This window comes from Oncorhynchus kisutch, unplaced genomic scaffold, assembly GCF_002021735.2.
Source record: "Oncorhynchus kisutch isolate 150728-3 unplaced genomic scaffold, Okis_V2 scaffold1173, whole genome shotgun sequence".
NCBI classification, from domain to species: Eukaryota; Metazoa; Chordata; class Actinopteri; order Salmoniformes; family Salmonidae; genus Oncorhynchus; species Oncorhynchus kisutch.
Window position 1 is genome coordinate 16,928 of NW_022263118.1, and position 17,115 is coordinate 34,042.

A 17,115-nucleotide genomic window follows, 5' to 3' on the forward strand; every position below is an offset into this window, starting at 1 on the left:
TAGCCATGTTATTACCTCATACCCCAGCATATCAACTCAGTACTGGTACCCCGTGTATTATAGCCATGTTATTACCTCATATTCCCTGTATATAGCCATGTTATTACCTAATATTCCCTGTATATAGCCATGTTATTACCTCATATTCCCTGTATATAGCCATGTTATTACCTCATATTCCCTGTATATAGCCATGTTATTACCTCGTACCCCTGCACATCAACTCAGTACTGGTTCTGCCTGTATATAGCCATGTTATTACCTCATACTCCCTGTATATAGCCATGTTATTACCTCATACTCCCTGTATATAGCCATGTTATTACCTCATATTCCCTGTATATAGGGTTCAATTTGACTAGGGCCCTTAGGGAATATGATAGGGAATAGAGTGCCATTTGACCAGGGCCCACAGGGAATAGGGGGCCATTTGGAACACATTGATTATGGAGAGGGGAGGGAGGATGAGTTATGTTGTTAGTTGACATACATTCTGCCGAAATTAGCTGTCAAATGTTCTGTCTAATCTTTATGAAGAGTCAGACTCACCTGATTTATCTGTATATGACTGAGATACATGAGAAGCGGAAAATGAGAGAGAGAAGGAGAGAGAGAGAGAGAAGGAGAGAGAGAGAGTGAAGGAAAGAGAGAGAGAAGGAAAGAGAGAGAGAGAAGGAAAGAGAGAGAGTGAAGGAATGAGAGAGAGAAGGAAAGAGAAAGAGAGAGAGAGTGAAGGAAAGAGAGAGGGAGAGAGTGAAGGAATGAGAGAGAGAGAATGAAAGAGAGAGAGTTAAGGAAAGAGAGAGTGAAGGAATGAGAGAGAGAAGGAAAGAGAGAGAGACGGAAAGAAAGAGAGAGAGTAAAGGAAAGAGAGAGGGAGAGATTAATATTGTCTTAGAAAGTATAAAGAAGCCCATTAGGAGGTTCTGTGTTGAGTCTGTGGACTCTACCAGTAGGGGGACTCTGCTCCTAGCTGTGTTGAGTTGAGTCTGTGGACTCTACCAGTAGGGGGACTCTGCTCCTAGCCTGGGAGCAAACTGGGAGCTGCAGCCTTCCTGAGGGGAGAGAGAGAGAGTTCTTTCTGAGGGGAGAGAGAGAGGTCTTTCTGAGGCGAGAGAGAAAGGTCTTTCTGGGGGGAGAGAGAGAGGTCTTTCTGAGGGGAGAGAGAGAGGTCTTTCTGGGGGGAGAGAGAGAGGTCTTTCTGAGTGGAGAGAGAGAGGTCTTTCTGAGGGGAGAGAGAGAGAGGTCTTTCTGAGGGGAGAGAGAGAGAGTTCTTTCTGAGGGGAGAGAGAGAGAGGTCTTTCTGAGGGGGGAGAGAGAGGTCTTTCTGAGGGGAGAGAGAGAGGTCTTTCTAAGGGGAGAGAGAGAGGTATTTCTGAGTGGAGAGAGAGAGGTTTTGAGGGGAGAGAGAGAGGTATTTCTGTGGGGAGAGAGAGATGTCTTTCTGAGGGGAGAGAGAGAGGTCTTTCTGAGGGGAGAGAGAGAGGTCTTTCTGAGGGGAGAGAGAGAGAGGTCTTCCTGAGGGGAGAGAGAGAGAGGTCTTTCTAAGGGGAGAGAGAGAGGTCTTCCTGAGGGGAGAGAGAGACGTCTTCCTGAGGGGAGAGAGAGACGTCTTCCTGAGGGGAGAGAGAGACGTCCCTCTTACTGGCTGGGAAAGAGGAAGGGAGGAAAGGAGGAGGAGCATAGCTCTGTCAGAGCCGAGCCCTCAACACTTCAGCACAGTGTGGAGCAGACAGCAGCAGCCACACACACACACACATCGCTCTTAGTATCTGCTCGTAGATACACACACACACATCGCTCTCAGTAAACACACACACACACATCGCTTTCAGTAAACACACACACATCGCTCTCGGTAACGTAGTTATACACACATGTGGGGAAACAAGACATCAGGGAAACAAGACATCTGGGAAGCGCTGTGAGAGAGAGAGAACAGAGGGGAAGAGGAGCTGCAGAGCTGAAGGGATTGTCATCTTTGTCTGTGTGGATATCTCTGGATCTCTGGGTTTCCTTTCCCCCCACGCCTTCACCGGAGTTTCTAGTGGATTCCTTCTCTGATCCTGCTCACGTTATTTCACTGGAGGTGCCAGACGGCGTTTCAGTTTCTGTTCCAGTCCACCCTCCTCTCTCTCTCCCTCTCTCTCTCTCTCTCTCTCTCTCTCCCTCCCTCTCTCTCTCTCTCTCTCCCTCCCTCCCTCTCTCTCTCTCTCTCTCTCTCTCTCCCAGCCCAGATACGACGTCTGTCCACCCTCCTCTCTCTCTCTCCCTCTCCCTCCCTCTCTCTCTCTCTCTCCCTCCCTCTCTCTCTCTCTCTCTCTCTCTCCCAGCCCAGCTACGACGTCTGTCTGTGTCTGTCCTCCGGGAGCCAAGTGTCTGGCCAGGACAACAGCAAGACTCCATTCGGATCTGACACTGTACACGCATCGTGAACGCGCGAGAGACAGAGGAGAGAACAAAAGTGAAGTCAGGGCATGAGCGAGAAAGCCAGAGAGAGAGACAGCTTTTTAGAGTAGTTCAAGCTACTCTAAACACCTTCCTCCTCCCTCCTTCTCTCCCTCACTCCTCTCCTCCTCTTCTCCTTCCCTCCTTCCCCTCACTCCTCTCCTCCTCTTCTCCTTCCCTCACTCCTCTCCTCCTCTTCTTCCTCCTTCCCTCGCTCCTCTCCTCCTCTTCTCCTTCCCTCCTTCCCTCACTCCTCTCCTCCTCTTCTCCTTCCCTCGCTCCTCTCCTCCTCTTCTCCCTCCTTCCCTTGCTCCTCTCCTCCTCCTCTCCTTCCCTCCTTCCCTCGTTCCTCTCCTCCTCTTCTCCCTCCTTCCTTCCTTCGCTCCTCTCCTCTTCTCCCCCCTTCCTTCCTTCCCTCGCTCCTCTCCTCTTCTTTTCTCCTCCCCCCAGCTAGTGGAGGGTGAATGTGGGACTCCCACTGAGCAGACAGACAGAAGAACAGCTAGAGGTCCCATCCATCACTCTCTGTCTGTCCGTCCCTGTCTCTCTCTCTCACGTCTCTCTGTTTTGAGAAGAGGATCTTGCCTCCGCCCAGACCCAGGAATAGGAACCAGGGGTCCAGGCCAAGAGGGAGTCACTGTGTTACTGGAACCCAGCCAGAGAGACTCTGTCTCCTGCTACGGCCAGAAGGATTCCTGCTACATGGGTAAACACTTGGAACAGCAACAGATGTACCCCCAATACATCTACTATTACCCCCACTACCTCCAGACTAAGGTAAGATGGTTCAGGGTGTCTCCTCTATCTAAGGAAGGATGTTTCAGGGTGTCTCCTCTAAGGAAGGATGTTTCAGGGTCTCTCTATCTAAGGAAGGATGGTTCAGGGGGTCTCCTGTATCTAAGGAAGGATGGTTCAGGGTGTCTACTCTATCTAAGGAAGGATGGTTCAGGGTCTCTATCTAAGGAAGGATGGTGCAGGGTCTCTATCTAAGGAAGGATGATTCAGGGGTCTCCTCTGTTTTACCCCCAATACATCTACTATTACCAGATTAAGGTCAGGATGGTTCAGGGTCTCTCTATCTAAGGAAGGATGGTTCAGGGTCTCTCCTCAGTCTTACCCCCACGCTAGTCCTTCTAACGTCACCTCTAGACTAAGGTAGGGTATCCCACCTCTGTCATAGCCCCGACCACCCTGATTTTCTCCAGGCTTAGGTATGGTACCGAGTCGATCCTCTGTCTTAGCCCAGACCACCCTGATTTTCTCCAGGCTTAGGTATGGTACCGAGTCGATCCTCTGTCTTAGCCCAGACCACCCTGACCTTCTCCAGGCGTAGGTATGGTACCGAGTCGATCCTCTGTCTTAGCCCAGACCACCCTGATCTTCTCCAGGCTTAGGTATGGTACCGAGTCGATCCTCTGTCTTAGCCCAGACCACCCTGACCTTCTCCAGGCTTAGGTATGGTACCGAGTCGATCCTCTGTCTTAGCGCAGACCACCCTGACCTTCTCCAGGCTTAGGTATGGTACCGAGTCTATCCTCTGTCTTAGCCCAGACCACCCTGACCTTCTCCAGGCTTAGGTATGGTACCGAGTCTATCCTCTGTCTTAGCCCAGACCACCCTGAGCTTCTCCAGGCTTAGGTATGGTACCGAGTCGATCCTCTGTCTTAGCCCAGACCACCCTGACCTTCTCCAGGCTTAGGTATGGTACTGAGCCTGTCCTCTGTCTTAGCCCAGACCACCCTGACTTTCTCCAGGCTTAGGTATGGTATCGAGTCGATCCTCTGTCTTAGCCCAGACCACTCTGACCTTCTCCAGGCTTAGGTATGGTACTGAGTCGATCCTCTGTCTTAGCCCAGACCACCCTGACCTTCTCCAGGCTTAGGTATGGTACCGAGTCGATCCTCTGTCTTAGCCCAGACCACCCTGACCTTCTCCAGGCTTAGGTATGGTATCGAGTCGATCCTCTGTCTTAGCCCAGACCACTCTGACCTTCTCCAGGCTTAGGTATGGTACCGAGTCGATCCTCTGTCTTTGCCCAGACCACTCTGACCTTCTCCAGGCTTAGGTATGGTACTGAGCCTGTCCTCTGTCATAGCCCAGACCACCCTGACCTTCTCCAGGCTTAGGTATGGTACTGAGCCTGTCCTCTGTCTTTGCCCAGACCACTCTGACCTTCTCCAGGCTTAGGTATGGTACTGAGCCTATCCTCTGTCTTAGCCCAGACCACCCTGACCTTCTCCAGGCTTAGGTATGGTACTGAGCCTGTCCTCTGTCTTAGCCCAGACCACCCTGACCTTCTCCAGGCTTAGGTATGGTACTGAGCCTGTCCTCTGTCTTAGCCCAGACCACTCTGACCTTCTCCAGGCTTAGGTATGGTACCGAGTCGATCCTCTGTCATAGCCCAGACCACCCTGACCTTCTCCAGGCTTAGGTATGGTACCGAGTCGATCCTCTGTCTTTGCCCAGACCACTCTGACCTTCTCCAGGCTTAGGTATGGTACCGAGTCGATCCTCTGTCATAGCCCAGGCCCCACTAATCTTCTCCAGGCTGTGTATCTCTGCTGTTTTACCCTATACTAGTCTATATTGATGGGGGGGGGGAAATCAATAGTTACAGTTGAAGTCAGAAGTTTGCATACAACTTAGCCAAATACATTTAAACTCAGTTTTTCACAATTCCTGACATTTAATCCTAGTAAAAAATACCCTGACTTAGGTCAGTTAGGATCGCCACTTTAATTTTAAGAATGTGAAATGTCAGAATAATAGTAGAGAGAATGATTTATTTCAGCTTTTATTTCTTTCATCACATTCCCAGTGGGTCAGAAGTTTACATACACTCAATTAGTATTTGGCAGCATTGCCTTTAAATTGTTTAACTTGGGTCAAACATTTCAGGTAGCCTTCCACAAGCTTCCCACAATAAGTTGGGTGAATTTTTGCCCATTCCTCCTGACAGAGCTGGTGTAACTGAGTCAGGTTTGTAGGCCTCCTTGCTCACACACGCCTTTTCAGTTCTGCCCACAACTTTTCTATAGGTTTGAGGTCAGGGCTTTGTGATGGCCACTCCAATACCTTGACTTTGTTGTCCTTAAGCCATTTTGCAACAGCTTTGGAAGTATACTTGGGGTCATTGTCCATTTGAAAGACCCATTTGCAACCAAGCTTTAACTTCCTGACTGATGTCTTGAGATGTTGCTTCAATATATCCACATAATTTTCCCACCTCATGCGGCCATCTATTTTGTGAAGTGCACCAGTCCCTCCTGCAGCAAAGCACCCCCACAACATGATGCTGCCACCCCTGTTGCATAACGACGAGGAACACCATGGCCCCGTCCTAAAGGATTCGGTGGAGCGGTGTGACCAATCACATTTTGTATTCTAACTTTTTGTGTTGTTTTGTTGGTTTGGCAAGGCCACTGTCAGCCAGAGAAACATGCTGAGAAGGATTATCACCACAGCAAACAAGGGAACTAGGAGTCAAACAGACCTGGATGAGATCTTTAAGGTCAGGACCTTCCACAAGGTACTAGGAGACAGACAGACAGGCCTGGATGATATCTTTAAGGTCAGGCTCCTCCACAAGGTACTAGGAGTCAGACAGACAGGCCTGGATGAGATCTTTAAGGTCAGGACCTTCCACAAGGTACTAGGAGTCAGACAGACAGGCCTGGATGAGATCTTTAAGGTCAGGACCTTCCACAAGGTACTAGGAGTCAGACAGACAGGCCTGGATGAGATCTTTAAGGTCAGGACCTTCCACAAGGTACTAGGAGTCAGACAGACAGGCCTGGATGAGATCTTTAAGGTCAGGACCTTCCACAAGGTACTAGGAGTCAGACAGACAGGCCTGGATGAGATCTTTAAGGTCAGGACCTTCCACAAGGTACTAGGAGACAGACAGACAGGCCTGGATGAGATCTTTAAGGTCAGGACCTTCCACAAGGTACTAGGAGACAGACAGACAGGCCTGGATGAGATCTTTAAGGTCAGGACCCTCCACAAGGTACTAGGAGACAGACAGACAGGCCTGGATGAGATCTTTAAGGTCAGGACCTTCCACAAGGTACTAGGAGACAGACAGACAGGCCTGGATGAGATCTTTAAGGTCAGGACCCTCCACAAGGTACTAGGAGACAGACAGACAGGCCTGGATGAGATCTTTAAGGTCAGGACCTTCCACAAGGTACTAGGAGTCAGACAGACAGGCCTGGCTGAGATCTTTAAGGTCAGGACCTTCCACAAGGTACTAGGAGTCAGACAGACAGGCCTGGATGAGATCTTTAAGGTCAGGACCTTCCACAAGGTACTAGGAGTCAGACAGACAGGCCTGGATGAGATCTTTAAGGTCAGGACCTTCCACAAGGTACTAGGAGACAGACAGACAGGCCTGGATGAGATCTTTAAGGTCAGGACCCTCCACAAGGTACTAGGAGACAGACAGACAGGCCTGGATGAGATCTTTAAGGTCAGGACCCTCCACAAGGTACTAGGAGACAGACAGACAGGCCTGGATGAGATCTTTAAGGTCAGGACCCTCCACAAGGTACTAGGAGTCAGACAGACAGGCCTGGATGAGATCTTTAAGGTCAGGACCTTCCACAAGGTACTAGGAGTCAGACAGACAGGCCTGGATGAGATCTTTAAGGTCAGGACCTTCCACAAGGTACTAGGAGTCAGACAGACAGGCCTGGATGAGATCTTTAAGGTCAGGACCTTCCACAAGGTACTAGGAGTCAGACAGACAGGCCTGGATGAGATCTTTAAGGTCAGGACCTTCCACAAGGTACTAGGAGTCAAACAGACAGGCCTGGATGAGATCTTTAAGGTCAGGACCTTCCACAAGGTACTAGGAGTCAGACAGACAGGCCTGGATGAGATCTTTAAGGTCAGGACCTTCCACAAGGTACTAGGAGACAGACAGACAGGCCTGGATGAGATCTTTAAGGTCAGGACCTTCCACAAGGTACTAGGAGACAGACAGACAGGCCTGGATGAGATCTTTAAGGTCAGGACCCTCCACAAGGTACTAGGAGACAGACAGACAGGCCTGGATGAGATCTTTAAGGTCAGGACCTTCCACAAGGTACTAGGAGACAGACAGACAGGCCTGGATGAGATCTTTAAGGTCAGGACCCTCCACAAGGTACTAGGAGACAGACAGACAGGCCTGGATGAGATCTTTAAGGTCAGGACCTTCCACAAGGTACTAGGAGTCAGACAGACAGGCCTGGCTGAGATCTTTAAGGTCAGGACCTTCCACAAGGTACTAGGAGTCAGACAGACAGGCCTGGATGAGATCTTTAAGGTCAGGACCTTCCACAAGGTACTAGGAGACAGACAGACAGGCCTGGATGAGATCTTTAAGGTCAGGACCTTCCACAAGGTACTAGGAGACAGACAGACAGGCCTGGATGAGATCTTTAAGGTCAGGACCCTCCACAAGGTACTAGGAGACAGACAGACAGGCCTGGATGAGATCTTTAAGGTCAGGACCCTCCACAAGGTACTAGGAGACAGACAGACAGGCCTGGATGAGATCTTTAAGGTCAGGACCCTCCACAAGGTACTAGGAGACAGACAGACAGGCCTGGATGAGATCTTTAAGGTCAGGACCCTCCACAAGGTACTAGGAGTCAGACAGACAGGCCTGGATGAGATCTTTAAGGTCAGGACCTTCCACAAGGTACTAGGAGTCAGACAGACAGGCCTGGATGAGATCTTTAAGGTCAGGACCTTCCACAAGGTACTAGGAGTCAGACAGACAGGCCTGGATGAGATCTTTAAGGTCAGGACCTTCCACAAGGTACTAGGAGTCAGACAGACAGGCCTGGATGAGATCTTTAAGGTCAGGACCTTCCACAAGGTACTAGGAGTCAGACAGACAGGCCTGGATGAGATCTTTAAGGTCAGGACCTTCCACAAGGTACTAGGAGACAGACAGACAGGCCTGGATGATATCTTTAAGGTCAGGACCTTCCACAAGGTACTAGGAGACAGACAGACAGGCCTGGATGAGATCTTTAAGGTCAGGACCCTCCACAAGGTACTAGGAGTCAGACAGACAGGCCTGGATGAGATCTTTAAGGTCAGGACCCTCCACAAGGTACTAGGAGTCAAACAGACAGGCCTGGATGATATCTTTAAGGTCAGGCTCCTCCACAAGGTACTAGGAGTCAAACAGACAGGCCTGGATGAGATCTTTAAGGTCAGGACCCTCCACAAGGTACTAGGAGTCAGACAGACAGGCCTGGATGAGATCTTTAATGGTCAGGCCCCTCCCCAAGACACGGCCAGTACCTGGACTTTGAACTACTCCCTCTGGGCGCAGGTAAAGGGCGACCCTCAGCAGGAAAAACACAACTAGACAATAACTTGTGCCAGGTGTGATATCCCTCCTAAACAGCTCGGCCAAATGTTCCTATCGACCCAGTAAGGCCAGCAGGCCAGTCTCTTTTTATTGGTTCGTAACTGTTATTAAAGTTGCGTTGTCAATTTGTTTCGTATTTAAAACGCCTCTTAAACGCGTACATGACACTGCAATAACCCCTTCCCCATTGGGGACAATACAGTCTGTAAAGTACCAAGCTCTTTCTGCCATTAAACAAACCTGGGGTCCTGGCTATATAGAGAAGGGTGTGATTTCATAGATATTGCTGTGTGTGTGTGTGTCTCTGTGTGTGTGTGTGTCTCTCTCTATCTCTGTGTGTGTCTGTGTGTGTGTGTGTCTCTCTCTCTGTGTTTGTGTTTCTCTCTCTCTCTGTGTGTGTGTGTGTGTGTGTGTGTGTGTGTGTGTGTGTGTGTGTGTGTGTGTGTGTGTGTGTGTGTGTGTGTGTGTGTGTGTGTGTGTGTGTGTGTGTGTGTGTGTGTGTGTGTGTGTGTGTGTGTGTGTGTGTGTGTGTGTGTGTGTAAGAGCAGCTTACACTCTGCTACGGTCCGTTCTCTGTTAAACAGAGCAGCAACCATCAAACCTTTAAATAGCTCTGTTTCAACAACATTCTACGTACTAGTGTTGTAGGGAATAGTGGGGAATAGTGTTGTAGGGAATAGTGGGGAATAGTGTTGAAGGGAATAGTGTTGAAGGGAATAGTGTTGTAGGGAATAGTGTTGTGGGGAATAGAGTTGTGGGGAATAGTGTTGTGGGGGATAGTGTTGTAGGGAATAGTGGGGAATAGTGTTGAAGGGAATAGTGTTGTGGGGAATAGTGTTGAAGGGAATAGTGTTGTAGGGAATAATGTTGTAGGGAATAGTGTTGTAGGGAATAGTGTTGTAGGGAATAGTGTTGTGGGGAATAGTGTTGTGGGGAATAGTGTTGTAGGGAATAGTGTTGTGGGGAATAGTGTTGTAGGGAATAGTGTTGTAGGGAATAGTGGGGAATAGAGTTGTAGGGAATAGTGTTGTGGGGAATAGTGTTGTGGGGAATAGAGTTGTGGGGAATAGTGTTGTGGGGAATAGAGTTGTAGGGAATAGTGTTGTGGGGAATAGTGTTGTAGGGAATAGAGTTGTAGGGAATAGTGTTGTAGGGAATAGTGGGGAATAGAGTTGTAGGGAATAGTGTTGTAGGGAATAGTGTTGTGGGGAATAGTGTTGTGGGGAATAGAGTTGTAGGGAATAGTGTTGTAGGGAATAGAGTTGTAGGGAATAGAGTTGTAGGGAATAGTGTTGTGGGGAATAGTGTTGTGGGGAATAGTGTTGTGGGGAATAGTGTTGTAGGGAATAGTGTTGTGGGGAATAGTGTTGTAGGGAATAGAGTTGTAGGGAATAGTGTTGTGGGGAATAGTGTTGTAGGGAATAGAGTTGTAGGGAATAGTGTTGTGGGGAATAGTGTTGTAGGGAATAGAGTTGTAGGGAATAGTGTTGTGGGGAATTTGGTTCCATTCAGGATGCAACCTAATAAAATTTAAAAGCAGGTTGTAATTCCCATCCAATCAATTATCTCATTATAGTCCAGCCCCTTAATGTGGTCACCAGTACATAATGGTATTTATGGTAATGAGTATTAGTCGAATCAGAAACACCATTATGTTTAAATGACAGTGGTGACACGTGCAGAAACGATTGGACGTCTATTAAAGTGGGCATCACGTCCCCTCCAATGAGCTCTTCACATGACATTAGTCAGCGAAATGTGATCTAAATGCCTTAATGGTCACTCCAGCAGAGATAACACGACATCATGTATCTGCTCATTCGTCACATGCTGTCACGACTTCCGGCAAAGTCGATCCCTCTCCTTGTCCGGGGCGGCGTTCGGCTGTCGACGTCACCGGTCTACTAGCCATCGCCGATCCACCTTTCATTTTCCATTTGTTTTGTCTTGTCTTCCCACACACCTGGTTTCAATTCCATCATTACGTGTTGTGTATTTAACCCCCTGTTCCCCCCCCCCATGTCCTTGTCTGGTATTGTTTATTGTAGTGCTTGTGTTCGTTATGCTGGTGTGTAACAGGTTTTGTTTACCCATTGATTTATTTGTTCTGTTTACGGTGGTTTTGTTTATTAAACTGTGCCGTCATAAATCAGTTTTTGCTCTCCTGCGCCTGACTTCTCTGCCGCCGTGTTGAGGACCAGCGTGGCGGATGTATTGTTACCTACCCTTACCACCTGGGGGCGGCCCATTAGGAAGTCCAGGATCCAGTTGCAGAGGGAGGTGTTTAGTCCCAGGATCCTTAGCTTAGTGATGAGCATCGAGGGCACTATGGTGTTGAACGCTGAGCTGTAGTCAATGAACAGCATTCTCATGCAGGTGTTCCTTTTGTCCAGGTGAGAAAGGGCAGTGTGGAGTGTAATAGAGATTACATCATCTGGGGATCTGTTTGGACTGTATGCAAATTGGAGTGAGATAACACAACATAATCTCTCATGGACAGACTCTTGTGGACAGATGAAACGGAGAGAATCTGTCAAGGCTCACATAGAATTATTAGATTACGAGCAGCAATAGTTCCTGCTTTTGAGTTTTCATCATTGATTATTTGGTCCAATCAGGAATGGGCCAAGGTGGAGCTTAAACTGGTGTTGTGATTTTCAAGCCTGTCTGAGGATGATAAACGGTGATGATCAAAAATGATTTGCTTTCTATGTTTCTATGTTTTGGTTGGTCAGGGTGTGAGCTGAGTGGGCATTCTATGTTACATGTCTAGTTTGTCTATTTCTATGTCTGGCCTGATATGGTTCTCAATCAGAGGCAGGTGTTAGTCATTGTCTCTGATTGGGAACCATATTTAGGTAGCCTGGGTGTCACTGTGTGTTTGTGGGTGATTGTTCCTGTCTCTGTGTTTTGCACCAGATAGGGCTGTTTTGAACATTTGAACATCTTGGCCATGTTCTGTTATAATCTCCACCCGGCACAGCCAGAAGAGGACTGGCCACCCCACATAGCCTGGTTCCTCTCTAGGTTTCTTCCTAGGTATTGGCCTTTCTAGGGAGTTTTTCCTAGCCACCGTGCTTCTACACCTGCATTGCTTGCTGTTTGGGGTTTTAGGCTGGGTTTCTGTACAGCACTTTGAGATATCAGCTGATGTACGAAGGGCTATATAAATAAATTTGATTTGATTTGATTTGATTTTCCACGTTTGTTGTTTTTGTAGTGTTCGTGTTTATCCTTTTTGTTAGTAAACATGAATCAGTATCACGCCGCATTTTGGTCCGCTTCTCCTTCACAACAGGAAAACCCTTACATTCGCTTCTTTCCTCTGTCCCTGGTTATAGAGAGATGTAGGTTTGGTAGAGTCTGTCCCTGGTTATAGAGAGATGTAGGTTTGGTAGAGTCTGTCCCTGGGTATAGAGAGATGTAGGTTTGGTAGAGTGTCCCTGGTTATAGAGAGATGTAGGTTTGGTAGAGTCTGTCCCTGGTTATAGAGAGATGTAGGTTTGGTAGAGTCTGTCCCTGGGTATAGAGAGATGTAGGTTTGGTAGAGTGTCCCTGGTTATAGAGAGATGTAGGTTTGGTAGAGTCTGTCCCTGGTTATAGAGAGATGTAGGTTTGGTATAGTCTGTCCCTGATTATAGAGAGATGTAGGTTTGGTAGAGTCTGTCCCTGGTTATAGAGAGATGTAGGTTTGGTAGAGTCTGTCCCTGGTTATAGAGAGATGTAGGTTTGGTAGAGTCTGTCCATGGTTAGAGAGAGATGTAGGTTTGGTAAAGTCGGTCCCTGGTTATAGAGAGATGTAGGTTTGGTAGAGTCTGTCCCTGGTTATAGAGAGATGTAGGTTTGGTAGAGTCTGTCCCTGGTTAGAGAGAGATGTAGGTTTGGTATAGTCCTGTCCCTGATTATAGAGAGATGTAGGTTTGGTAGAGTCTGTCCCTGGTTATAGAGAGATGTAGGTTTGGTAGAGTCTGTCCCTGGTTATAGAGAGATGTAGGTTTGGTAGAGTCTGTCCCTGGTTAGAGAGAGATGTAGGTTTGGTAGAGTCGGTCCCTGGTTATAGAGAGATGTAGGTTTGGTAGAGTCTGTCCCTGGTTATAGAGAGATGTAGGTTTGGTAGAGTCTGTCCCTGGTTATAGAGAGATGTAGGTTTGGTAGAGTCTGTCCCTGGTTAGAGAGAGATGTAGGTTTGGTAGAGTCTGTCCCTGGTTATAGAGAGATGTAGGTTTGGTAGAGTCTGTCCCTGGTTATAGAGAGATGTAGGTTTGGTAGAGTCTGTCCCTGGTTATAGAGAGATGTAGGTTTGGTAGAGTCTGTCCCTGGTTATAGAGAGATGTAGGTTTGGTAGAGTCTGTCCCTGGTTATAGAGAGATGTAGGTTTGGTAGAGTCTGTCCCTGGTTATAGAGAGATGTAGGTTTGGTAGAGTCTGTCCCTGTTTATAGAGAGATGTAGGTTTGGTAGAGTCTGTCCCTGGTTATAGAGAGATGTACAACACTATTCCCTACAACACTATTCCCTACAACACTATTCCCTACAACACTATTCCCCACAACACTATTCCCCACAACACTATTCCCTACAACACTATTCCCTACAACACTATTCCCCACAACACTATTCCCTACAACACTATTCCCTTCAACACTATTCCCCACTATTCCCTACAACACTATTCCCTTCAACACTATTCCCCACTATTCCCTACAACACTATTCCCTTCAACACTATTCCCCACTATTCCCTACAACACTATTCCCTACTATTCCCTACAACACTATTCACCATCATCAGACTAACCACTGGTAGTGTGTGTGTGTGTGTGTGTGTGTGTGTGTGTTTCTATGTGTGTGTCTCTCTCTCAGTGTGTGTGTGTTTGTGTGTGTCTCTCTTTGTGTGTGTGTCTCTCTCTTTTTGTGTGTTTGTGTGTGTACGTGTATGTGCATGTGTATGTGTGTATGGGTGTGTGTGTGTGTGTGTGTATGTGTGTGTGTGTGTGTGTGTGTGTGTGTGTGGCCAGATGTACAGGGAGATTAAACACACAGCTCCCCAGAGACCACTGGCCAGATGTACAGGGAGATTAAACACACAGCTCCCCAGAGACCACTGGCCAGATGTAAAGGGAGGTTAGACACACAGCTCTTCAGAGACCACTTGCCAGATGTACAGGGAGATTAGACACACAGCTCTTCAGAGACCACTTGCCAGATGTACAGGGAGATTAAACACACAGCTCTTCAGAGACCACTGGCCAGATGTACAGGGAGATTAGACACACAGCTCCCCAGAGACCACTGGCCAGATGTACAGGGAGATTAGACACACAGCTCCCCAGAGACCACTGGCCAGATGTACAGGGAGATTAAACACACAGCTCTTCAGAGACCACTGGCCAGATGTACAGGGAGATTAGACACACAGCTCTTCAGAGACCACTGGCCAGATGTACAGGGAGATTAGACACACAGCTCTTCAGAGACCACTGGCCAGATGTACAGGGAGATTAGACACACAGCTCTTCAGAGACCACTGGCCAGATGTACAGGGAGATTAAACACACAGCTCCTCAGAGACCACTGGCCAGATGTACAGGGAGATTAGATACACAGCTCTTCAGAGACTACTGGCCAGATGTACAGGGAGATTAAACACACAGCTCCTCAGAGACCACTGGCCAGATGTACAGGGAGATTAAACACACAGCTCCCCAGAGACCACTGGCCAGCTGGACAGGGAGATTAGACACACAGCTCTTCAGAGACCACTGGCCAGATGTACAGGGAGATTAAACACACAGCTCCCCAGAGACCACTGGCCAGATGTACAGGGAGATTAAACACACAGCTCCCCAGAGACCACTGGCCAGATGTACAGGGAGATTAAACACACAGCTCCCCAGAGACCACTGGCCAGATGTTCATCATTAAAGCAGTATGCTGCTCGTCTGTTCTTTGTCAGTCTTCATTAAGGCAGTATGCTGCTCGTCTGTTCTCTGTCAGTCTTCATTAAGGCAGTATGCTGCTCGTCTGTTCTCTGTCAGTCTTCATTAAGGCATTATGCTGCTCGTCTGTACTCTGTCAGTCTTCATTAAGGCAGTATGCTGCTCGTCTGTTCTCTGTCAGTCTTCATTAAGGCAGTATGCTGCTTGTCTGTTCTCTGTCAGTCTTCATTAAGGCAGTATGCTGCTCGTCTGTTCTCTGTCAGTTTTCATTAAGGCAGTACGCTGCTCGCCTGTTCTCTGTCAGTCTTCATTAAGGCAGTATGCTGCTCGTCTGTTCCCCATCAGTCTTCATTAAGGCAGTATGCTCTCTCTGTCCTCTCTCTCTCTCTCTCTCTTCTCACTCTCTCTCTCTCTCTCTCTCTCTCTCTCTCTCTCTCTCTCTCTCTCTCCACTCTCACTCTCTCTCTCTCACTCTCTCTCTCTCTGTCTCCTCTCTCTCTCTCTCTCTCTCTCTCTCTCTCTCTCACACTCTATTCTCTCTCTGTCTCTGTCTCTCTCTCTCTCTCTCTTCTCTCTCTCTCACACTCTATCTCTCTCTGTCTCTGTCTCTGTCTCTCTCTCTCTCTCTCTATCTCTCCCTCACTCTCTCTCTCTCTCTCTCTCTCTCTGTCTCTCTCTCTCTTCTCTCTCTCTCTCTCTCTCTCTCTCTCTCTCTCTCTCTCTCTCTCTCCTCTCTCTCTCTCTCTCTCTGGGAAGGGAATTATGCAAATCCCTTCCCATGCACTGAGTGGTGTGGATGTACAGGGAGAGGGAGACTGGCACTGAGTGGTGTGGATGGACAGGGAGAGGGGAGACTGGCACTGAGTGGTGTGGATGGAACAGGGAGAGGGGAGACTGGCCACTGAGTGGTGTGGATGTACAGGGAGAGGGAGACTGGCACTGAGTCGTGTGGATGTACAGGGAGGGGGAGACTGGCAATGAGTCGTGTGGATGTACAGGGATAGGGACACTGGCACTGAATGGTGTGGATGTACAGGGAGAGGGACACTGGCACTGAATGGTGTGGGATGTACAGGGAGAGGGACACTGGTACTGAGTGGTGTGGATATACAGGGAGAGGGACACTGGTACTGAGTGGTGTGGATGTACAGGGAGAGGGACACTGGCAATGAATATCTATAGGAATATCTATAGGGACTATATATAGGAATATCTATAGGAATATCTATAGGAATATATATAGGAATATATTATAGGAATATCTATAGGAATATCTATAGGAATATAATACTATAATAGGACTATCTATATGAATATCTATAGGAATATAGGACTATCTATAGGAATATCTATAGGAATATCTATAGGAATATCTATAGGAATATATTATAGGAATATATATTGGAATATCTATAGGAATATCTATAGGAATATCTATAGGAATATCTATAGGAATATCTATAGGAATATATATAGGAATATATATAGGAATATCTATAGCAATATCTATAGGAATATCTATAGGAATATCTATAGGAATATATATAGGAATATCTATAGGAATATCTATAGGAATATCTATAGGAATATATATAGGAATATATATAGGAATATCTATAGGAATATCTATAGGAATATCTATAGGAATATATATAGGAATATATATAGGGAATATCTATAGGAATATCTATAGGAATATCTATAGGAAAATCTATAGGAATATCTATTGGAATATCTATAGGAATATCTATAGGAATATCTATAGGAATATCTATAGGAATATCTATTGGAATATCTATAGGAATATCTATAGGAATATCTATAGGAATATCTATAGGAATATCAATAGGAATATCTATAGGAATATCTATAGGAATATCTATAGGAATATCTATTGGAATATCTATAGGAATATCTATTGGAATATCTATAGGAATATCTATAGGAATATCTATAGGAATATCTATAGGAATATCTATTGGAATATCCATAGGAATATCTATAGGAATATATATAGGAATATATATAGGAATATCTATAGGAATATCTATAGGAATATATATAGGAATATTATATAGGATATCTATAGGAATATCTATAGGAATATCTATATATGCCCCTCCCTCCTTTCCCTTATGCCCCTCCCTCCTTTCCCTTATGCCCCTCCCTCCCTTCCCTTATGCCCCTCCCTCCTTTCCCTTATGCCCCTCCCTCCTTTCTCTTATGCCCCCTCCCTCCCTTTTCCTTATGTCCCTCCCTCCTTTCCCTTATGCCCCTCCCTCCTTTCCCTTATGCCCCTCCCTCCTTTCCCTTATGCCCCTCCCTCCTTTCCCTTATGCCCCTCCCTCCTTTCCCCTT

At 47.2% G+C, this 17,115-nt stretch overlaps 1 protein-coding gene across 1 annotated transcript in view; it reads left to right on the forward strand.

Moving 5' to 3' along the window:
* Positions 1–2,794: 2,794 nt before the first annotated feature.
* LOC116365154 (RNA-binding motif, single-stranded-interacting protein 3) overlaps positions 2,795–17,115 on the forward strand; it is a gene marked incomplete at its 3' end in the record, with an annotated part of 53,443 nt that continues 39,122 nt past the window's right edge. The window contains 1 exon segment of the mRNA XM_031817858.1: positions 2,795–3,225. Within this exon segment, the coding sequence (XP_031673718.1) occupies positions 3,151–3,225 (75 nt within the window).